General features: G+C 46.1%; 1 protein-coding gene and 1 long non-coding RNA gene across 11 annotated transcripts in view; one reads left to right on the forward strand and one right to left on the reverse strand.

The window, feature by feature from the left end:
- LOC120386740 overlaps positions 1-10,775 on the reverse strand; it is a 118,557-nt gene extending 107,782 nt beyond the window's left edge. For 2 of the 5 annotated variants that reach the window (XR_005589896.1, XR_005589897.1), the window contains exon 1: positions 10,602-10,775. This is a non-coding gene — a long non-coding RNA (uncharacterized LOC120386740). The remainder of the gene's footprint in view (positions 1-10,601) is intronic. The other 3 variants (XR_005589899.1, XR_005589895.1, XR_005589898.1) reach the window with 2 other exon arrangements.
- On the forward strand, positions 10,739-23,363 carry LOC120386739 (beta-1,4-galactosyltransferase galt-1-like). 6 transcript variants are annotated; one of them, XM_039506435.1, is made up of 5 exons: positions 10,740-10,979; positions 15,270-15,392; positions 19,038-19,200; positions 21,105-21,264; positions 21,565-23,363. In XM_039506435.1, the coding sequence occupies exons 4-5, from the start codon at positions 21,132-21,134 to the stop codon at positions 22,509-22,511; spliced, it is 1,080 nt and encodes a 359-aa protein (XP_039362369.1). In that variant the 5' UTR covers positions 10,740-10,979; positions 15,270-15,392; positions 19,038-19,200; positions 21,105-21,131; the 3' UTR covers positions 22,512-23,363. The 6 variants fall into 6 exon arrangements, with proteins under 6 accessions (XP_039362364.1, XP_039362367.1, XP_039362369.1 ...); XM_039506430.1 differs by having other exon boundaries at positions 10,739-10,979; positions 21,105-23,363; XM_039506431.1 differs by lacking the exon at positions 10,740-10,979 and adding an exon at positions 10,980-11,041 and having other exon boundaries at positions 21,105-23,363.
- Positions 23,364-24,231: the final 868 nt, after the last annotated feature.

The following is a 24,231-nucleotide window of genomic DNA, read 5'->3' on the forward strand; positions in this document are numbered from 1 at the left end:
TCCTCCCAGGTTTCTGCAATAAATTCTTCTATTCAAGCTAGTGACAGAAAGGAACCACAGGCTGAAACTGTTGCTAATGGAGACAGCCTTGCGGCCGCAGTCACAATGAAGCCCCATGGACCCAGCACCAGGTTCTCTGGCATCGGTTCATAACGCACCAGCCTCGATCAGGGATGCGGCACCTAGGAAGGGCTCTGGGGTCAGAGACACCATCACTCCCCGGCACTGAAGACTGCCTCACGTGTGGAAACCCAGCACTGCTCACAGTTGCTGGTGTCGCGTAAGAAACATGGAAAGACGACAGAGGGCGCTCACCTGCTCGAATGACTAAGCACAAGCCTGCTAGTGGAGTGCAACCTGTGCCGAGCCACTCTGCCTCGTCCGTGCAGGAGGCAGCATTGTTAACTGTGGGCCCACAGAGGAGTCTGTTGAGTCCGGTGCCAGTAGAAGAGGGTCAAGTGGAGGATTTGGATCTCCCTTCCATGTTGGAGACCTTTAAGGTGGCCAGGGACCTCATAGCTTTGACGGGCCCGCACTCTCCAGACCAACACAAGAGGTCATCGGTCCCAAAGCCTCCAGTACTGCAAGGACCACTGGTGCCATCCAGGGGCAAGCCGGCAATGACCAGGCACCGCTTGCCCTCACCCTAGCACTGTCCGGCACCATGCCACCATAGTTTACACACTCGGACTCCTCAGTGTCAGACTTGGAGGCAGAGTCCTATGTACCTCGCAGGAGCCAGCACTGAGCGCAGCGGCATCCCCAGAGGTTGGAAAAGTCACAATCCTTTCCACCTGTGTCGTGGCCAGCAGTGGCAGATGCCAGCACGGTGGCACTTTTGGACCCTGTGAGCATACCACCAATACCAGGGGTCCTTTTCAAGGCAATCCCTCTCGTCACCTCAGATGGATGATCCCCGTCCAGGGCCAGAGAGCTATCTTGCAGTGTCAACACTGGCACCACGATGGGCACTGTAGTTGACGCTGCAGTCAGCACCACAGTCGACACCAACAGAGGCGTGGATGCCGACGACTCGTGCGCATCAAGGAACCAGACAGACAAGAAGGCCCTTACCAGCCCAAGCTGCCTCATCATCCTCACCCAATTGAGGCAGTAGTGGGAATATCTTCGGCGCCTGCCTCACCTGATAATAGAGCACACCTGGGGTTTCACAGAAGGGTGGCACAGAATCTGGGTATCCAGCTGGAGGAGGTCACTGAAGTGTCAGACCCTGTGGTGGACATCTTATCCCATATGGGCCCCACCAGGGTGGCACTCTCCCTTATTAAAACAATACTGGTGACCATTAAGACCCTGTGGCAGATGCCAGCCTCTCTGAGCCCCACAGCAAAAGGGGGGGTGTCAAAAGAAAATATTTTGTGCCATCAAAAGGGTATGAATATCTGTTTATGCTCCCCGTCCCGGACTCGCTGGTGATGGCGGCTGTGAACAAGCGGGGAAGGCAAGGGCAGCAGGGTCCCACTCCCTGGGCAAAGGATGTGAATAAGCTGGATCTCTTCAGGAGGAAGGTGTATTTCACCGGCAGGCTCCAGCTTCGCATTGCAAACCTGCAAGCGATCCTCAGTCACAAGAACTTTAAATCCTGGGAAGCAATGTCAGAGTTTAAGGAGTTTGTGCTGGCAGATTCCAAGTCAGAGTTCTTGGCCTTGGTTATTGAGGGCAAGGCGATGGCGAGGGTCTCACTGCAGGCCTCACTGGACTCAGCAACCCGCACCATGTCTTCAGTGATCACTATGCGTCGTTGCTCCTGACTTCAAGCCTCAGGCCTCCCGGGGTGAGGTTCAATAGACAATTCAGGACCTCCGGTTCAAGGGCTCGAACTTATTTTTGAAAAAAGTGGACTCAAAGCTGCATAGTTTAAAAGACTTTCGACCACTTTAAAATCTTTGGAGCTGCCTAGACCCACCACTCAACACAAACATTTTAAACCCCAACCTATGCCACACCAGTATCAATGGCATTGTAGGCAGGACTTCAGTAGAAGGGCAGAAATCATTGGCATCGCTAGTTTCAACGCCTTACCAACTAGGGGTCAGGGTCGTCAGGACAACCCCCAGGCAGGCCTTTTTAAGATGCACCCATGGGCAATGCACCAACCCAAATCCTGGCTCCATTATTACCCTCCTTGGCCTGTCTATCCCATTTCTACTATGCGTGGTCCCAAATTACCTCAGATCGTTATATTCCCTCCAATTCAGTTCAGCCCCTCCCCCCCCTTCCCTCTTCAGGGACCCCTCTCACAAGCAACTCCTAATATAGGAGGTACTCCTCCTATTGGCATGAGCAGTAGAGGAGGTTCCACAGGAACTAAGGGGCAGGATGTTTTACTCCCAGTACTTCCTCATACCGAAAGCCAAAGGGGGTCTCAGACCCTTCCTAGACCTGTGCAATCTCAACAGGTTCATGAAGAAGTTAAAGTTTCATATGGTCTCTTTGGCCGCCATCATGCCATCCCTGGATCCAGGGGATTGGTATGGTGCCCTCGACTTGGAGGATGCATACTTCCACATTTCCACAGTCCTGTCCCACAGGAGGTTTCTAAGATTTGTAGTGGGCTACACTCACTACCAATTTACAGTACTCCCTTTTGGCCTGTCATTGGCCCCTCGGGTATTCACCAAATCCATTTTAGTTGTAGCTGCCTTCCTGAGGAAAAGAGAGGTACAGGTATTCTTGTACCTCGACGGCTGGTTGGTCAAGGGCCATTCCAAGATAAAAGTGAAACAACATGTTAACTTGATAAGGTCCACGTTCGACAGACTGGGTCTCCCGATGAATGTACAAAAGTCGACTGTATCCCCTACTCAGAAAACAGAGTTCATAGGGGCGATGTTAGACTTGAGACAAGCCGGAGCTTTCCTACCACAGTCTCATTTTCAAGCTATGCATGACATTATACAAGGCTTCAGGCAGCACCCCACGACTACTGCAAGGAATTGCTTAAAGCTCCTCTGGCACATGGCATCTTGCACATACGTAGTACAACACCTAAGGCTGAGGCTCAGACCTCTCAAGGCCTGGCTAGCATCAGAGCAGTGTCCCATCAGAGACAGTCTGGACAAAGTAGTCACACTCTCACCACAGGTGCTCGAGACTCTTTAGTGGTGGCTCAGTCTGCAAGTGGTGTGCACAGAGGTCCCCTTCTCCAAACCGCACCCCTCACTGTGTTTGGTGACCGACACATCGACAATGGGTGGGGAGCACACCTGGGAGGGCACAGACCTCAGGGCCTCTGGTCCCCAGCAGAGCTGTTTCTTCACATCAATGTCAGGGAACTGAAAGCAGTTCATCTGGCATGTCAGACCTTCCAAGCTCATTTGGAAGGAAGATGCCTACCAGTCCTGATGGACAATACACCACAACAGCTATGTTTTATATAAAACAGACATGGTTGAGCACACGCCTCTCCCCTATGTCAGGAAGCTCTCAAGCTCTGAGACTTCTGTATAGCCCACTCAATATTCCTGAAAGCTTCCTGCCTCCCCGGATCTCAAAACGAGCTGGCAGACCATCTCAGCAGATCCTTTCACAATCACAAGTGGCCCATTCGCTCAGACGTGGTGAACAACATTTTCCAAGGGTGGGGAGTTCCCCCAGATGGACTTGTTTGCCACAAAGAGCAAAAGGAAGTGCCCCAGTTCTGCTCCTTCCTGAATCCCAGTCACGGCTCACTTGCAGATGCCTTCCTTCTCCCTGGAAGGCCCACCTTTTCTACGTGTTCCCACCTATTCTGCTCGTTCAAAGGCCTCCTCAAGATCCGGAGGGACAAAGCCGCAGTGATACTGCTAGCACCAGCCTGACCCCGCCAGCCAGTAAACCATGTTGCTGGAACTCAGTGGACACCCCAATCACCCTGCCTTTAGTTCCGGACCTGATCACCTAGCATCATGGCTGCTTCAGTATCCTAATCTCAGATCTCTACACCTCACATCTTGGAAGCTGCATAGTTAATCCCAGCAGAACTCACATGTTCCAATCCTGTTAGAGGGGTTCTCCTTGGCAGTAGGAAACATCCACCAGGTCCACCTTCTTGAACAAGTGCAAGAGATTCTCGATCTAGTGTTCGCAGAGTCGTACCTCTCCAACGCAATCATCAATACCCTTTATCTTGGGCTACCTGCTACATTTAAAGCAGCAGGGCTTGTTGCTCTCATCAATAAAGGTTCACCTGGCCACCATTTCAGCATTCCACCCAGGAGAAGCAGGCCACTTGGTCTTCGCTAACCTGATGGTGTGTCATTTTCTTAAAGGACTAGACAGGTTATACCCACAAGTTTGGCAATCTACCCCAGCTTGGGACCTTAATCTGGTGCTTTCGAGGCTGATGGGACCTCCATCCGAGCCCACAGCGACATGCTCACTACTCTATCTGTCCTGGAAGGTGGCTTTCCTGGTCACTATAACTTCAGCTAGAAGGGTGTCCAAGCTCAAGGCCCTCACATCTGACCTATCTTTTACAAGGATACTGTGCAGCTTCGGCCACACCCAGCTTTTCTCCCTAAGGTCTCACAATTTCATACCAACCAAGACATTTTTCTCCGTTTTTTCCTAAAGCCTCATGCTAACAGCCAGGAGCAGAGGCTCCACTTCTTGGACGTTTGACGTAAATCAAACCAGCTGTTTGTCACAGTGGTGGACAGGATGAAGGGCCTCCTGGTGTCCTCTGAAAGGATATCATCATGGATCACATCCTGTATCCAAGCAGGCTACAATTTGGCAAAGATACCTGCCCCCACATTGATGGCACATTATACTAGAGCACAGGCCTCCTCGGCGGCTTTCCTGACCCAGGTCCCAATCCAGATCTGTAGAGCGGCAACATGGTCCTCAGTTCACACCTTCACTTCGCTTTATGCCATTACCCAGCATGCCAGGGACAATGCAGCATTCAGCAGAGCGGTGCTTCAATCAGCGATTCCATGAACTCTGACCCCGCCTTCTAGGTACAGCTTGGGAGTCACCTACTTGGAATCGACATGAGCAAGCACTTGAATTAGAAAAAACGGTTACCCATCTCTCATAATTATTGTTCTTTGAGACGTGCTGCTCATGTCCATTCCAAGACCTGCCTTCCCCTCAGAGTAATCTGGCAAGAAGGAACTGGAGAGGCGGCGAGTCAGCAGGGCCCTATATGCAGGGCCATGAAGGTGCGATTTCAGGAGGCGCCTGAGCCGACCAGTACCGCTAGAGGAAAAGTCTTCCAGCAACTGCGCATGCGGTGTGCACACACCTACTTGGAATGGACATGAGCAACACATCTCGAAGACTAAAAGTTACGAGCGGTAGGTAACCGTTTTTTGTGATAGCACCCAAACACAGAAAGAGTCTCTCTGTAGTCACACACAAAAAAGTGTACAAAGGCAGACCAAGGTTGAGGATACAGCTAGTTCAAGCTAAACAAGCCAAGTGATGGGGTTGGAGATAGATTAGTAATTGCATGTTTATATTTAAGCTAATCAAATGAAGTTCCCCTTCCTATTTTCCACCATTCAATACCTCCTCACATGATTTACATTTAAAAAAAAATAAATAAGCCTTTTTCTTGTAAGTGTTGTGGAAGAAATAGATCTTCAGGATGGATATGAGTTAATTATGTTTGGGTTAAAAGTAGTTCCTCTGTAAATTTTTTAAATTTGCTGGATTTGAATGTCAGGATTACCCCTTATTTTTTAATGTGGGAAAATGTAATTTTACCTGATTTTACCTTTTCTTCTCCAATCAGTTTGTGAGAGAGCTAAACTCTAAGGTAAACAGTCTCAAGCAGCCTTCTCCAGGCTGTTAATCATCAGCCAGTCTCTGAACTCAGTTTATTTCTACTGAATCTTTTATTAGGGTGACTAGAAATGAACACTTGGGGAGATCTTCCCATGTATACAGTGGCATTGTAATATTTTCCGTATTATAATCTGCCCATTTTATATGTCTAAACATTTTCTTTATTATCTAGTTAATAAATGGTTAATCTGGTGACTGATTAACATCCAGCGTTTTCTCTTGGTTACTAAAGGACTTTGTGCCAGGAAAGAGGAAACCTGTGGCAGCTTGGAGGAGCATGTTGCATAATTACAGATAATCAGCCGCAGTGGGGACAAGTACAGCATCTTTTCTGCTTGAGTTAGTCAGGGCTTCTCACTGAGGTTCTGGAAGTATATGGGGAGGTCAGGGCTGCAATTTATGATTTGGTACCTGGTCTTTCCCAGCTACATAAAATCTAGTGCTTTCTTTAAAGTACCAGTGACTTGAACCTTGCAATCTGACCTGAATCAGACAGGACCCAACTACAAGTATCACGTTCGGGTTGGGTCTGAAAACACAATCGACCTGACACACACAGGCTTAAGCTGAGTTGTCTCTGACCCCTTGATCCCACAAGTTTGCCCATGTAAAACTTGCAATTTGAGCACAAACAGCATTTGCTTTGCAGTTACCAATCATGTGGCTGGGTACTAAATGCAAACAAGTGTTTTCAAAAGTAGTCTATTTGTGACAATGTGGTCTGTGTGTCACGGAAACTAATTAAGCCCTATTATAACTACATCCTCAGCACTTTTCAAAGATCATGATACCTAGTTCATTTTACATTACTGTCTAAGTCAGGCACTTATGGCTTGTCTGCTTCCATATCATAGAAATGTAACCTGACCGAGATAGAGAGAAAGTGTAGTTACCCTCACCCTGGCCTAATAGCTGCAGCAGCACAGAATGCTATCCTGGGGAAACAGCCAAGGAGAAGGCAACTCAAGCTTGGGAGGGAGCTCTGAATCCACCAGAAGGGGCAGTTGGAAAAAAGCTGTTAGAGAAGGAGAAGAATAGAGATGCTGAGCTAGGGATGAAATGGAACCCAGGTACGAGATGAGGTGATAGCAGGAGAATAAAAGTAGCAGACTGGGAAGTGAGGAGGAAAGATGAAAAAAATTTCAGGTCAGGACAAGCAGGAAAAAAAATACTCGCTATGTGAGCAGATGCTATTAGAGAAGGGAAGTAGAGGGAAATAAAATCTGCAGACTTCCCAGAGAGAGTATCAAAGGGGAAAAAATGAAAGGAAATATAACTAGTGAAAAAGGGAATTGATCATACAGCTGTGTTAGATGCAAACAGATCCTAGAAGCAGTAATGAGAAGTCCACCCAAAAAGGACCTGGAGTACATGAACAGGGAGAATGACCTTTCTTTGAACATCTATTGATGGAATACAGTTCAAAGGTGTCTAATGGACAAGTGAGGCCCCATAGGTTAAGAAACACCTGTTTGTGGATAAACTCGGTGCAAAGAGGTACAGCCACAGGAACATCAAACCTAAGGAACACTTCAAGCTGAAGAGAAGAAAAGAACAAGACAGCAAGAATGGAGATGGACTTACAGCCAAAGAGAGAAAAAGTTGATTCTTCTCTGAAGTGACACAGTATATATTGTAATCTTTTGTTCTTTTTAATAAAAATGCATTTGGTACTAACTGCACAGCATGTACAAGTTCACAAAGGTTAATGAGTTAGAGATGCATAGTTTATTATGAATAGTAAGGCATTGGCAATGTTCTAATTTTGGGGTTTTCCTTTATAAAGTTCTAAAAGTTTAAAGTTATCCCTTGGTTTCCCTCTGCGTCTCCTCACAGTTAGCATAGCCTAGCCTGCCCAGGTCACCCCACAAGAGTTCACCAACATCTATAATATATTCTAAGTACTTCTAGGATACACATGCTGTTTGGATAAGGTTTGATCCTACCCCATCTGGTGCAGGATTCACTGGTATGCTCCAGCTACTTTTGGGCCACTCAGGGGTGAAAGTAACTTAAAGGACTAAGGTCATGGCTACACTTGCAGATATAGTTTTTGGAGGTTTTGGAATTAATTGATAAACTCAACATTAACAAGTCACCGGGACCAGATGGCATTCACCCAAGAGTTCTGAAAGAACTCAAATGTGAAGTTGCGGAACTATTAACTAAGGTTTGTAACCTGTCCTTTAAATCGGCTTCGGTACCCAATGACTGGAGGTTAGCTAATGTAACGCCAATATTTAAAAAGGGCTCTAGAGGTGATCCCGCCAATTACAGACCGGTAAGTCTAATGTCGGTACCAGGCAAATTAGTCGAAACAGTAGTTAAGAATAAAATTATCAGACACATAGAAGAACAAACTGTTGAGCAATAGTCAACATGGTTTCTGTAAAGGGAAATCGTGTCTTACTAATCTATTAGAGTTCTTTGAAGGGGTCAACAAACATGTGGACAAGGGGGAATCCAGTGGACATAGTGTACTTAGATTTCCAGAAAGCCTTTGACAAGATCCCTCACCAAAGGCTCTTATGTAAACTAAGCTGTCATGGGATAAAAGGGACGGTCCTTTCATGGATTGAGAACTGGTAAAAAGACAGGGAACAAAGGGTAGGAATAAATGGTAAATTCTCAGAATGGAGAGGGTTAACTAGTGGTATTCCCCAAGGATCAGTCCTAGGACCAATCCTATTCAACTTATTCATAAATGATCTGGAGAAAGGGGTAAACAGTGAGGTGGCAAAGTTTGCAGATGATATTAAACTGCTCAAGATAGTTAAGACCAAAGCAGATTGTGAAGAACTTCAAAAAGATCTCACAAAACTAAGTGATTGGGCAACAGAACGGCAAATGAAATTTAATGTGGATAAATGTAAAGTAATGCACATTGGAAAAAATAACCCCAACTATACATACAATATGATGGGGGCTAATTTAGCTACAACGAGTCAGGAAAAAGATCTTGGAGTCATCGTGGATAGTTCTCTGAAGATGTCTACGCAGTGTGCAGAGGCGGTCAAAAAAGCAAACAGGATGTTAGGAATCATTAAAAAGAGGATAGAGAATAAGACAGAGAAATATATTATTGCCCTTATATAAATCGATGGTGCGCCCACATCTCGAATACTGTGTACAGATGTGGTCTCCTCGTCTCAAAAAAGATATACTGGCACTAGAAAAAGTTCAGAAAAGGGCAACTAAAATGATTAGGGGTTTGGAGAGGGTCCCATATGAGGAAAGATTAAAGAGGCTAGGACTCTTCAGCTTGGAAAAGAGGAGATTAAGGGGGGATATGATAGAGGTATATAAAATCATGAGTGATGTTGAGAAAGTAGATAAGGAAAAGTTATTTACTTATTCCCATAATACAAGAACTAGGGGTCACCAAATGAAATTAATAGGCAGCAGGTTTAAAACAAATAAAAGGAAGTTCTTCACGCAGTGCACAGTCAACTTGTGGAACTCCTTACCTGAGGAGGTTGTGAAGGCTAGGACTATAACAGTGTTTAAAAGAGAACTGGATAAATTCATGGTGGTTAAGTCCATAAATGGCTATTAGCCAGGATTTGTAAAGAATGGTGTCCCTAGCCTCTGTTCGTCAGAGGATGGAGATGGATGGCAGGAGAGAGATCACTTGATCATTGCCTGTTAGGTTCACTCCCTCTGGGGCACCTGGCATTGGCCACTGTCGGTAGACAGATACTGGGCTAGATGGAACTTTGGTCTGACCCAGTACAGCCGTTCTTATTGTGTTCTTATATAGAGCGCTTTGGGTTAAACCAGCCGTTGGAGAGCGCACTACGGAAAGTGCTCCAGTCTGTCCACACTGACAGCTGAAGGCACTCTGGCATGACCACACTTGTGGCATTTGCAGCGGTGCATTATGGGCAGCTATCCCAGCATTCAAGTGGCTGCAACATGCTTTTCAAATGAAGGGGGTGGATTGGAGCATGTTGTTTGTATGTGGGGAGGGGAAGAGAGAGTGGGTTTTTGGAGTGCTGAGAGTGTGTCAGCACGCTATCTTGTAAGTTCAGATACCCCTAGCCCCCCGCCACTCACTCAGTAAATGTTTCCTTTGTCCCATTGCAGATAAGCAGCCACTGTCTGAAACAGAGCTCTGAAAAGCACTTCCACATTCCTCAGCTGATTTCACAACAAAGAGAAGAGAGGCCACTTGACTTAAGGGGATTATGGGACATTTCCAGAGGTCATTCAGAGCGCTGTAACATAACTCCCCCTTCACACTGCCCTTGGGGTGTCTCAGCCAATATGCAATAGCTGTTATCCCCCCTCATGGAGGTGGAGTACCAGGAGCGCTCTACGTACCTTGCCAGTGTGGATAGGGAGTAAGGTAGAGCGCTCTAGGAGGCTTTATTGCAGTATAAAGTGCCAGTGTATCCAAGGCCTTGCTGGTATACTGGAGTCCAGAGCAAGGGGTGGGGCCTCAATGGGAAGGGGCGGGGCCTTTAAATTCCCAGGCCCTTTATATCCCCGGCTTGGGGAAGCCAGGCCTGTACGCCATATCGGCTTACTTTGACCTCTGGGGGGCCACTCCAAAAACCCCCTTTAACTAGCTGATTGGACCAAGCTGACAGTGGTTCAGGGGGAGCTGGAGTGCACCACTGAATCCAGCCTAAAAACCTATTCTAAGGGAGGACTGACCCGGCCACTCCCTACCATGCCCCCAACCTTCCCCAGCGGCCTCATCCTCCGCCACTGGCTCCCCATCCAAACCTCTCTCTAGGCCCCTGCATCCCCAGCCCAGGCACTGCACCCCACCCCCACAGCCTACATCCTCCCCGGCCCACCTGCGCGGACGAGCTCCTCTCTGGGGGAGCGGCTGGGAGGCCGCCCTGCTCCTCGAAGCCCGGCTGGCGGCAGCTGCCTCCCGCGCCTCAGCCAGGCGGGGACGGGCTGCTGGACAAGTCACCCTAGCAACAAAGCGGCCCCAGCCAGCGGAACTTCAATTCGGCGGCCAGGAGGACCTGCCACCGATTGGCTGCTTTCCGCACTGCCCCGCCTCCTGGGGAGCAGCAGCCAATCAGGACGAGCGCGCTCTCCAGTCCCGCGGAAGCCGATGCTGTTCGCGCGAAAGGGGGCGCAGAAGAGAGAGAGCGGCAGTTCTGTGGCGCGCGCTCCCGCCCGCCTGGGAGGGGGGCTGGCTGCAGGCCCCGGGAGGCGCACAGGTGAGGCGGGACGTTGGCGGCTGGGTCGCGGGCGGCAGAAGCGCCCTAATGACGTCGAGGGGGTTGGTAGCACTAATTGTCCGGGGCCGGGTGAAAACTAGGAGACGGTCCTCGCGCACGTGCTCTTTGGCGCCAATCTGGTGCTTGGTTTGGGGGCTGGCTCGTGCGTGCTGTTGAGCCTCTGGGTTTGCGAGGCTGAGCCCTGTCAGGCTGTTCCATGCGGGGTGTGGGGCCTTGCTCAGTAAACCAGCTGGGGGTCTTGCTAGTGGTCTCTGCTGCCGTTTGGGGGCAGATTGTAGGGTCGGTGGTAGTGCCGCCTGCGTTCCCTGACTATAGCCACTGCACTCGCTGGTTAGGGTCTCCTCGTGGTGGGCGAGGCTCAGCAGGTTGTGCTGATTCCATTAGATCAGCTACCTCAGTACCCTGCCAGAGTGAAAGACTGTTGCCCTGGCTGTGGGCTCTGGTAGGGGGCAGATGTTCATAATGGTGCCCTAGTGTAGCGTGCCAGAGACTGAAGACCTAAAAATATACTTGGTGAGGTGCTGCCCAAGGCATTTTTAGTGAAGGGTTTGTGATGGGCTGGACCCGCTGGGATGTCACCTGGTGTGCTGGGATGCCACTGAATCAGACTGTTCTGCCAGCCTGGGCACCCTTTTACCTGGTCTTGGTTCCCCAACCTTTTCCAGCCAAGTACACAGGCAGGGCCACACACAGCTGCACAAAGAGACAGAGATCCACTCTGAGTCTTGCCACAGCACCAAGCTGTCCACCCCACCCCCCCAAAGTACAAACCCCAAATTATATGAAATTTGCCTCTTCCCTCAAGGGGGAGGAGGGTATGCACAACTCCTCTCCCCCTTAGAAATCATATAAACTATATTATAAACCAGAAATAAATGTATTACATATACTAGGTGTATTTTAAGTAGTTAAGGGTGTAGCAGACAGAACGAGGCAGATTATTAAGAAAATAAAATAGAGCATGCAAACTAAGCTTAATACACTAAAGAAACTGGTTACATGTAAGTTCTCACCCTAAATGCGGTTCTAAGAGTCTTCTTCACAGGCCAGATGCCCTTCCAGCCTGGGTCCAGTTCTTCCCCCCAGTTTAGTTTTAGTTATTTCCAGCAATCATCTTGGGTGGGGCAGCAGGGGAGAACTGAGGACCTGGATTACCTCACTCCCCACCCTGAAATAGGATTTGCATAAGGCGCAAGTCCTTTGTTTCCTAGTTTCTCTCTCTCTCACACACACACACACCCCACACCTCTTCTCCTGGAAAAGTACAGAATTCAAGATGGCTTCCAGTTTCAGGTGACATGGTTACATGCTTCTGTAGGGCCCCTTTAGCTATTCTTCACAGGCTGATCCACAGTTCACAGGAAGACTAAGCTCTTTTACAGTCCATTGTCTCTTGCTGATGGGCCATCAATACGGTCCAGCTTTTTCATTGTTGTAACTGAAGTGTTAGTGCGGGAAGTCACCCAAAGTAACACAGTTGAACTATAAATACATAGTATTCCTAATTTCAGATACAGAAATGATACATGCATACAAATAGGATCATATTCAGTAAATTATAACCTTTCCAATGATGAGTTATCTTGCATAAAGCATATCTTAGTTATGTCATATTCCTACCACAAGCATATTTTCATAAAGAATATGGAGTATAATGTCACAGGGTTGACTCTGGAATTCAACCCCACTTCTAGGCTCCAGCTTGGTCAGGCTGTTGAACTTGAGGACATGCTGCAGTGCAAATTCTGTGACCCAGGCTTTCTCTAAGAGGATGAGAGTGGCCGTCTTAATGGTTTGGGTCATGGCGGTGGGTGAAGCTTCCACAGATGGCTGCTTGGGGAGGCTAGCTCCTCCATCTCCCTCTTCTGCCTGTGGCTTCGCCCACACTCCACCCCTGCGCCGCCCAGACCCTGCCCCCTCCCACTTTCTCCCACCTCTCTTCCCTCCCTGCTTGCCCCCCACCCCTTTTCTGGCAAGTTGCTCCAACATTATTCAGTGGGAAGAGTAGTTGTCCCATAAAGTCCCAATCTCCTGTGACCGGAGGAATGTATACTGCATGAATGAGACATAAAGGTTTTGGAATTGTAAAACAACACTTCTAAGCATTTTCCACCGGATGACCTCAAAGCACCTAACCAAAAACAATTAATTTAAACAAACTCCTGTGAGGCCCGCAAGTATTATTATCCCTGTTTTTTTGGATGGAGAAACTAAGTCCCCTATCCGCTGCCTTTTTAAATTAATGGAAAGATTCCCCTTGAGATCAAGCCTTAAATGGTGGGTCCAATGTCAAACTGGAAGTCTGTGACAGGGAGCCATCAATAAAACCCCGTATCTGTGGGGAGAGGAGGACCCAGCAAGCAGCAGCTGGGCTGGGGAGGACTAGGAGAGGGAGGGAGCAAGGCGGAAACCCCACACCAAGCAAGCAAGGGGGAGGCTGAGCAGAGAGAGAGAGAGAGAGAGGGCTGGGGCCAGACAGGAGGAGGAGGAGGATGAGGAGGGGAGGCAAGGAGCAGGGGGGTGCCAGGCAGGGAGGGGGAGACTGGACGGGGTGAGGGGCCAAGCAGGGAGGGAGCTGAGCGGGGAGGAGAGGAGGATGGAACCTGCAAAGCATACAGCAGCAGCACAGCCTGCAGGGCTCTCCGGAGAGGGGGCTGAGTCTTTAGGCTGGTCTACACTAGTGGGGGGAGATCGATCTAAGATACACAACTTCAGCTACATGAATAGCATAGCTGAAGTCGAAGTATCTTAGATCGATTTACCTTGGGTCCTCACAGTGCGGGATCAATGGCTGCAGCTCCCCCATTGACTCCGCTACTGCCTCTCGCTCTGGTGGAGTTCCGGAGTCGATGGGGAACGCGTTCGGGGATCAATTGATTGTGTCTAGATGAGACGCGATAAATCGATCCCCGATAGATCGATTACTACTTGCCAGTCTGGCGGGTAGTGAAGACATGGAGATGGTGTGCAAAAGACTGCAGCAGCTGTGGCTGGGAGAAAGAATGTACATGACTGACTGAGCTTCTCCATGCAAGTTCCAGAGCAGCTGAGGAGGCTATCCACCACTCAGCTTTCCGAGTTCATTAGTAATGTCTGTGGGGAGTCCAAGGAACCCAGGAAGCTGAATAGCAGATACACCTTTCCCAGCTGCCCAGGAACCTGCACAGACCATAATAAATTAAATCTTCCTGTGATGTGAAAGGCAGGGACAGCAAGAGATTGGGCCACCATGTCCCCAGCATTCCGCAGCACGTCTTACGGCACCTGTGTGGGAAGGCACTGCCTTCCTGTGCCTATTATACGCGCTTCCCATGGTTTGGGTAGTTTTTTTTATGCTGGATATTTTAATTTGAGGGTTTGAATCATTATGGCATGTATTTATTGTATGTTGACATGAACCTAGAGCAAAGGACAGGTACATTTTAGCAAATTAATATTATGAGGTCTAGGATATGCCAGTTTGTAATGGTCCTAGATAAATGTGACCCTTTAAGAAATGGTCTGAATCTGTTCTTCACACCACCATCTAGGGCCAGGGAAAGTGCCCAGAACTGAAGCCTGTAAGAATGAAACTCTTTGTAACTGAAGGTGTAGAAAAAGTATGTGGCACTCCCTTCATTGTTTGTCTTCACTCAGCTGTGCTTTCAATTGAAATCCCATATTTCCTTGTGACATAAAGGGAAGCATTAGGTACACCAAGATAACCCCAAGGGGGTAATGGAGTCTATATGGAATGATCAGTGGCTCAATATACTCAGAATTCTGGGGTTTCTCAGGATTCCTAGGGTTCTCTGGGGGTTTCTAAGAATTTTTTCTGGGATTTTAGGGGGATTCTATGGAGATTTGAAGGGCTGGGGGCATCAGGGGGACCTGGAGGAGCCAAGACTGCTGAAACAAAGCCTGGCAAAGAACCAGGGGCTGGGGATTTATTGGTGGGGCTCCTGTTAAGGTTATGTTTAAATATTTTTTGGGAAAAGAAAATGTTATTGATATAACAATACATGGTCAATACATAATATGTTGCTTTATATTGTTAGTTCTGTATTAAGATGTGACTTACACATGTCAAGACAATCTAATGATGATGTCTGTGACACTTGCTGGGGTACCCAGGATTGTTAGGTACCTCACTACTACCTGCCGTTAGCATGAAGCAGTTTTGTTTGTGCCTGATGTTTGTCAGCTTCATGAAACCACCAGCATCTGGCCTCACAAGCACTGCCTTCGAGTCCTCCACAGACCTTGCTCTATCTTGCTCTCTTTGTACAGGTAGCAACAAACACGCACAACCCTGAATCCTTGGAGCATTATCTGCAGTGTCCAGCCCTTCATCCTCTGAACTCTCAAACTTACCAGGCCTGCTATTCCCAAGGGAACAGTACACACCACGCCGTAAGATTCAATTCAGAACCATCACTTTGCCTTACATCACAGCACTTATTGTTTTCATTATAAATATATCTAAAGTTATTATCAAAGAATAGAGAGTCAAATAATAGTGAGTAAGAATATTGGAAACAAATGGTTACATATAAAACAAAATCCTAACACACTTTTTAGAGACCAAAGATAGTTAACAAGTTACTCTCTTTTCTAACCAAACTTGTCTCACTCAAAGTTCTCTCCAGCATTTTCAACCAAGCCTGGTTGAGACCCCTTTTTCATGAAGCAAAATCAGTGTCCTTTTACTTCTTCAGTGAAGGGTACCAAAGTGACTCCTCTGTCTCCCTAAATATACTCAAGCAAACCTTTGAGATATACCTCCAGGTAAAGCCTCTCCTCCCTGCTTTTTTTTCCTTTCTGTTAGGGCTTGTCTACACTTAAAATGCTATAGTAGTGCTCTAGTAGCACAGCTGCTCTGCTGTAGCACTTCAGTGTAGACCAGGGATTGGCAACCTTTGGCCCGTGGTCTGCCAGGGTAAGCACCCTGGTGGGACGGGATGGTTTGTTTACCTGCCGTGTCTGCAGATTCAGCCGATCACGGCTCCCTCTGGCCGCGGTTCACCGCTCCAGGCCAGTGGGGGCTGTGGGAAGCGGTGCAGGTGTAGACACTACCTATACCAATGGGAGGGTGTAAGTAATTCACCTCCTTGAGAGGAGGTGACTAGGTTGGCTGAATTCTTCCATTGACCTAGTACTGTCTGCATGGGGACTTAAGTTGGCTTAATAACACAACTCAGTGGTGTGGATTTTTCACATCCTTAACCAACTGACCTAATTTTCTAGTGTAGACTAGGTCTTAGGGTATGTCTACACTGGCAGAGTTACAGTGCTCGGAGTTACAGTGTATGTCCAGGGATCGTATCCAGCCTTCTCCTTTGGAGTACAATGCAGAGGGTACTGTACACCTCTGTCCCGTCCCATTTTCTTCCACCCCCTAATCCTGAGGATCAGCTGGTCTGTGGTGTGAAGGAGGCACTGGGGGTGTGTGCTCAGGGGAGGGCCAGGTGAATAAAAATCAATGATTTTTTTTATTTAAATAGGTTTTTTTCCCCTCAAAAAGCATTTGATCAAAAAAATCCGATCTAAAGATAGTTTTATTTAAAATACATTATAGCTCAAAGATATCTCATCATGGAATAGGGATTATAAATTCTAATTCTATAGTATGAGACAGTATATTCATGTAATGTTTAAGAAAAGTTTTATAAATGCGTTCCAATAGTTCATGGATTAGGGACCCAATTTTATGAGGTTCCAGGGGCTTCTGTATCGATTATTTAGGTTAATCTTTCTATCTACCCAGTGGGACTCAGTGCTCAGTCTAGAAGATGCCATCAGAGATACTTAGTTCTGCAGTTCTCAAACTGTGGATTTGTGTCTCCAGAGATAACATGCCTGTTAATGCAAAAATGTTTTTAAATAAATAAATAAATTTAGAGGTGAGAAATAACAGACCTCAACCCTATTGTCCCTCTGCAAATTTGTGTACACGGAGTCAATCCCTTACCTCTCTCTAAAAGTGCAAAGTTTCAAAAAGTTCAATGAATCAAAGATTGTTGGGGACGGAATAGATCTGGACAAGGAGAAGAAGTCTGGAGATAAATGTGAGAAGGGAGGGCCAGACAGTAGAAACAAAAGTGAAACTGAGCAACATATTCCAGAAGTCTTGAGGTGTTTCTGAGTGTAGCCTTCATTGATTTGAGATCTACCATACCATTCTCTCACTAGAAGGGAAAACCTGTAATGGCAGCCGGCTATAAAAGAGACCCAGTTTGGGAATATTTTAATACTGGATACATGATTAAATAGAGGCTTCCACCCTGGGAGAGGAGGCTGAACTCGGTGGGAAGAGGTGGGGTGGGGTGGAGTAGGGGCAGGAAGAGTTGGAGTGGGGCATTGAGGTGGAGGGGTGGAGTAGGAGTGTGGCTTGGGGTTGAGCACCCCTGGGGATAGTTGGAAGCCGGGACCTGTGGTCTTTGGTGAACTAGAATGTTCATATCACACTCGGGAGATTCTTTTAACGCCTCTGCATACCTTTGCCAGTTAGCATGAAGAGGTTCTTGGGTCACAATGTCTTATTGTAAATGACCCAAAATATCTATCAATCAAATTCTTTATTTAAAAAAAAAAAACTAACAAAGAAAACACCTCCCTTAGACCCAGATTCCATCTCAACCACCTTTTATTACTTATTTGTATAGTGATAGTAGTAGCTGTAGTTACAGACCAGAACTCCATTGTGCCAGGCAGGGGCGGCTCTAGAAATCACGCTGCCCCAAGCAGCGCGGTGCGCTGCGCCGCCCTTCCCCGGTCCTGCGGCAGGTCCCTTCTTCCCGCGGCTCCGGTTGACCTGCCGCAGTCATGCCTGCGGGACGTCCAGCCGAGCCGCGGGACGAGCGCCCCCTCCGCAGTCATGCCTGCGGCAGGTCCACTCGTCCCGGGCTCCGGTCGACCTGCCGCAGCCATGACGGCGGCAGGTCCGCCGGCCCAGACTCCCGCCCTCCCCGGCGGCAGGGGACGCCCCCTACATTTTGCCGCCCTAGGCACCAGCTTGTTTTGCTGGTGCCTAGAGCCGCCCCTGGTGCCAGGCACTGTACAGACATGTAACAAAAAGATGATCTCTGCCCTTAAAAATTTACAATCCAAGTATACGACAAGAGACAACAGGTGGTTATAGAAAACCAGATAAGGAGAACGCATGGGAATGATAAGACAATAACCACACTAGTCTTAGGTCTCTAGATATAGCATATCAATTATGTCGCCACTTGTTTTAATTTGCTTGCCTTTATTGTCCTCAGCTGATTTTCAACGTTACTTACTTCACCCTGCCACCAGCTTTCCTCCTCCTATTCCTTGTCTCTACCTTTCCCCCAGCCACCAACCGCACATCTTCCAGCCTCCCCTGGAATGGTATCCTCTTTCCCGTTTTCTCTGCCTCTTCCCCCCACCCCCATCTACATTTAGAAATGTAATTGTGCCATCAAGATACAAACATAACCTAGCTAAGTAATTGATTTAACTCTTACATTTCCTCTCTCTCATAACCCCCTTTATCTCTTGTCTTATCAATAATTAGATAGTAAAATCTTTAGGGCAGAAATTAAATCTCTTATTTTCTGTAGCACACTTCTAGGCACTGTTATAAATGATAGCTGCAGTGAATGTGAACATAAACATGTTTTAGATGTAAAGTGCCCAAACCATTTTTATATCATGGCTATAAGACCTAAGAAAACTAATTTGCAGTCCTCCTTGTTATCAAGGAGTGGTTAAAAATCCCTAGTTCCCTTTCAGATACAATACCTTGTGTACAGCAGCAGCATAAGAGTATGGAGTCATTTTCACTTACACTGTAACCATATTTCAAACTTTTCCTTCGGCCAGTTTTCTCTTCAGTCACTGATCTCACACTTGCACCTTCTCTTCAGGTTGACGTATTTTCCTGCAGTAGACTCTTAATTACGGATCTTTGAACATGGTGTTAGGAGAGCAAGGATGTGATTCATTAATCCTTTAATTAATCTATGCTTATCTCACCCAATTTCCTTGAAAAGGGAATTAATCAATAAAGTAATTGGCCATTTCTTACAGGCAGATTTCCATGAACAGCAATGCCTCTTCTGCAACAGGTTCAGTAATATTTAGAGAAGCTCATTAGAGACAAGTCAGGTGATCAACTGCCTAGTGTCCAAAAGAGCCAAATGGATGAGGTCCTCTCAAACAAGTCAGATTCAAAATAATTTTTGGACATAAGGTTAGTAGACTTGGTTAATCTGAAGAAATTAGAGTCTAAAATTCAGAGTAAAAGATTTTTGTAAATTTTTGATTTTACAAAGAGCTCTTCTTCGGGTCTGGGAAATGTACTCTGAGGATATGTCGCCGCTGCAATTACAAACCTGTGGCTGGTCCATGCCAGCTGACGGGTTTGCAATGCTTGGGCTAAGGGGCTATTTAACTGCTGTGTAGATGCTCAGGCTCTAAAATAAACTACTCTAGATTAGGGATGTAAATATCATTAAAAAGGTTAACCAGTGTGACAGGGTCAGGCCAGATGGCTACAGGAGAGTGTTAGAAGGCAGATTGTTAGTCCCTGTTTAAGTAGATCCCTTTTCCCTGGGGAGCTGAGGATAAAGAAGGTGTTGGGAGGAGGCCATGGGGAAGTAGCCCAGGGAGTTGTAGCTGTTGCGCAGCTGTACCAGGAGGCACTCTAGACAGCTGCAGTCCACAGGGCCCTGGGCTGGAACCTGGAGTAGAGGGTGGGCCCAAGTTCCCCCCAAACCTCCCAACTCCTGATCAGATACAGGAGGAATTGGCCTGGATTGTGGCCCCTACCAGAGAGAAAGGTCTCTGGGCTGTTTCCTGACCCACGTGGTGAATCTCTGAGGCGAGCAAATCCTCCAATAAGCGCAGGACCCACCAAGGTAGAGGAGGAACTTTGTCACACTAGTTAAACAATTAAAATTATATTGTTTAATCGGTCAGCCGATTAAAGGGAGAGGGGCGGGGGCTGCCCTGGCCAGCAGGACTGAGGCTGTTCCTGGAGCCGGCTGCCACGGCCCGGGGCTGCTGCTCTGGCCAGTGCAGCCCAAGGCTGTGGCTGGGGTTGGCCGTCCATCGAGTTCCATGGGGCTGGGGCTGCTCCGGCCTGCCCGGGGTTGGGGGTTAAGTGTTAGCCTGGGTTAACTGGTAAGGCTAATGCTTACCGGTTAACCGTTTACTATATTACATCCCTACTCTAGATAACTTAAGAAAATATCTAACTTGTGAGGAAACTTGTAACTCATGTATCAGAGGGGTATCCGTGTTAGTCTGGATCTGTAAAAGCAGCAAAGAGTCTTGTGGCACCTTATAGACTAACAGACGGTTTGGAGCATGAGCTTTTGTGGTTGAATACCCACTTCGTCGGATGCATGTCACATGCATCCGACGAAGTGGGTATTCACCCACGAAAGCTCATGCTCCAAAACGTCTGTTAGTCTATAAGGTGCCACAAGACTCTTTGCTGCTTGTAACTCATATTTAGTAAGAGATTTTTTGGGTTTTTTTTAACATAGCACTTACTCTAGAGGGTTTCAGTTAAAAAATAAATCTGGGAAGGAGGAAGGGAAACTCACTTGACAGTGGTTCTCTCCTTTTCTAATCTATTTTTTTTTGTGGTCTCCTTTCTAATATTTAAGTTAGAATAAATGCAAATGTTCACCCTGTATCAGGGAGCAAAACCACCAAAAGCCACGGAACAACAGCAGGCAGAATTTACAATGTTATACATTTAAGGCTGGTTTCAAATGTTTAATGTGAAATGTCTGTATTAGAGGAGTAGGTACCTTTATTTCCTGGCCAATTACCAAGTGCAGAGTCTAGGGAGAAAATAGAAAAATTCCACACAAAGCATGTCCAAGAGAGGGGATGAGGATTGAAGGTGGAAGTAGAGGATGGAAAACATAACTAATCAGTAACTGGTATCTAACTCTGAGGAGGAGGAACAACTTACAAAAAAAAAATACCAAGAATGATTATGCTATGTAGGTGCAGGAGTAGATTAGCTTTCAGTTTAAATATTTCCTACTTTTAACTGGTAAAGTAATTACCGATATCTACTTTTACTTTCTACTTTTAAATGGTAATGTTCATTCTAACTTTAACCCATTTCTCTCATAGACACTTACCTAGAACTTAAATGCAGAAATGTCTTGCTATGGAAGAATCTTTTTTTTTGTGATGGTCCTTTTCGTACTGATTCTGTACTCCCTCTTGTACTATTGGGTAACACAAAACTCTTTCCCATCAAAGTCGACAGGGCCGATTGACCTCTGTCAAGGTGAGATTGCCAGGGATACAATCACAGCATTAAAATATAATAAAACATTTATAATAGCACCATACTTTGACAAAAGACAAATAAACCTCACTCGTGTAATTGGGATTGTACACCATAATGAAGTAAGAGATCTTTATTGCTGGTTTTGTTGTCAATCTGATGGCAAGGTATCTGTGGAAAGGGCAGCAATAGATGTTCATTCAGATCTATTTGGATTCCCTTATGGTACAGCAGATTTACTTTGTGTGGAGCCCCAAAACTGTGATCCAAACTATGTGTCAATTCATTGGTCCCCTAAAGGAAATATTGTCCGGCTACCAAGGTTTGAAATAAAAAACCGTGATGACAAGACCCTTTCTGTTGAATTCACTGTGTGCATCTCTACCATGTTTGGAAATTACAACAATGTCTTACAATTCATACAGAGCATTGAGATGTATAAAATTCTTGGGGCACAGAAAGTTGTTATCTATAAGAACAGCTGCAGCCAATTGATGGAGAAAGCCTTGGAATTTTATATTGCAGAAGGAACTGTTGAGATAATTCCCTGGCCAATTACTTCATACTTCAACGTTTCTTCTTACTGGCATTTTTCTATGGCTACCAAAGACATTGGCTACTATGGACAAATCACTGCTCTAAATGATTGTGTTTACCGCAACATGTACAGGAGCAAGTTTGTGCTTCTTAATGATATTGATGAAATTATTCTGCCCATTAAACACCTGGACTGGAAAACAATGATGAGCAGCCTTCAGGAGCAAAATCCAGGGACTGGCATTTTCCTCTTTGAGAACCACATCTTCCCTAAAACTGTATATTCTTCGAATGAGGCATTCAACATTTCATCCTGGAGTGCTGTACCAGGGGTCAACATACTCCAGCATATTTATAAAGAGCCTGATAGACCATGGGCCTTCAGTCCTAGGAAAATGATAGTTGATCCAAGGAAAGTGATTCAGACTTCGGTCCACTCTGTTCTAAAGGCCTATGGAGGCAGCCTAGAAGTTTCCAGGGACATTGCAATTACTTATCATTGCAGAGACCCTCTCCAAGGAAACATACCTAAAAAATTTCTCACTAAGGATCCAACCCTCTGGAGATATAATTTGTCTTTGATTAAGAATGTTAACAAAGTGCTAAAAAAGCAGTACTTCAAATGGACCATGAAAAAAGTATTGCAGGTATTCTCAGAAGCCATTGGAAACACCTTTAAAGGGATAGTTACAGATATTTCTACTTTATAAATCCTAAGGCCCCCATTTGTAAAAGGGCAAACCAATTTAGTCATAATTTTGCAGCATTGAAAACAAGACCTGGAAAAGCAATCCTACTCATGGTAAAATCTACTGTAAATTAAAAAGCATAAGTGAGCCATAAGGAGATGATATACAAGTATGTTAAGAATGGTGGTATGATATTGTTAAATGTCTCTCTCTCTCTTTCTTTCTTGCTTTAAGCCCATCTAAAGAAGCTGAAAATACATTGTACGTAATCTCATTCACTTTCCTTATGTTTATGGAACCATAACTTGGTTATGTTATTTATTTAGGAATCAGAGTATTGCTCTACTTCTAGAAATAGGAGGACAAGGTACACTCCAAATATACCTTCCCTAGCTTAGCAGTTAAGGGCTCCTCAGCTTTAAAGGTGGTGGTCTTTAAATAAATGTGTTAAATATTTGGTTTTAATATTTCCTTTCTTTAGGCATTGTAATCTGTTATTAGGAAATTATTGAATTAGAACATAACAAAGAAAGTAATATAGCAAAATGACCATTTTGCTTTGTGTTGTTTCTAGTCCATCCGTTACTCCAGTGAGTTTGACTGCATAAGTTAATGTAAATTCAGTCTATGAACTTTAAAACTACTTTTATCATTTCTTGTTCAAGGAGCATAGAAAGAGGTGGTTTTATTTAGTGTTGTAAGTTTCCCCTTATGCCAGCAGCCATATGATCTCTGAATTGCTAGCTTTGCCAGCTGATATTTCACATCTCACATTTTCAGACAGTCATTGTTTTTGTAAGCAACATGGTGTTTATAAAAATTATGAATAAAGTTAATAGTCTGTGAATCTAATAAAACCACAGTTCTCATTAAACAGGTGTTGCGGGTATAATCTCACATAACAGCATCAGTGCAAATCCAGTTAACATTAATAGGAGAATTAGCCATGGGCAAAACAAAACCATTTTCAAAAAAACACCTTCACCTGGACCCCCCTGCAGAGTCCCATTACTGTTGTACCCAGAACCCGCCAACAAGCCTCTGTGCATCCAGATCCCCCCTCATAGCTGGATCCCCCACTGAGCTGCCCGCACCCAGATTGCGCCACACAGAACTGTCTCAACCCATACTGGATCCCCCCACTCTAAGCTCCTCCACACTTGGATCTTGCCTTGCTGAGCCTGCCTGCCCACACTTGGTGCACCTGGCATAGAGGGGCAAAACCTGGGGTGTTTCTGGGACAGGCCCATTCCTTATGCTGTTATCCCATGCTGGTTTTGATCACAGCTCTCTTGTCCCCATTGATAGGTGCCTGTCTTACCTTTAGAGTCATCAATCTGCCCTCCTCTGACATTTCAATAGGGGCGTGTTTCAGCCTCCTGGCACCCTTGCATCTGTCTCCGGTTCCTCCTTCATACATCTGGTTCAGCGATGGCTTTCACACTTCTCTTAACATACATTTCCTATTCACACACAAAGCAGAATTAATTTGAACAGGAACATCAAATTGCAATGCAAAATAAAACAATTATGGCATTCTTTTACTTATTTTAAAATGCTAAACCTACAACAAATTGGTGACCCTCAAAGGTCTGTTACTGCCTTGAAATCAGTCCAGACACAGATTCTGGCTGATGTATCTCTATCCATTGGCCCATTAGGCCATTCCTTTCTGTTATTCAAAAAGGGTGGCTGGTAGGATATGATCAAATCATACACCAATACATTTAATACATGCTAC

The sequence above is a fragment of the Mauremys reevesii genome, linkage group 19 (genome assembly GCF_016161935.1).
Source record: "Mauremys reevesii isolate NIE-2019 linkage group 19, ASM1616193v1, whole genome shotgun sequence".
NCBI lineage: Eukaryota > Metazoa > Chordata > Testudines > Geoemydidae > Mauremys > Mauremys reevesii.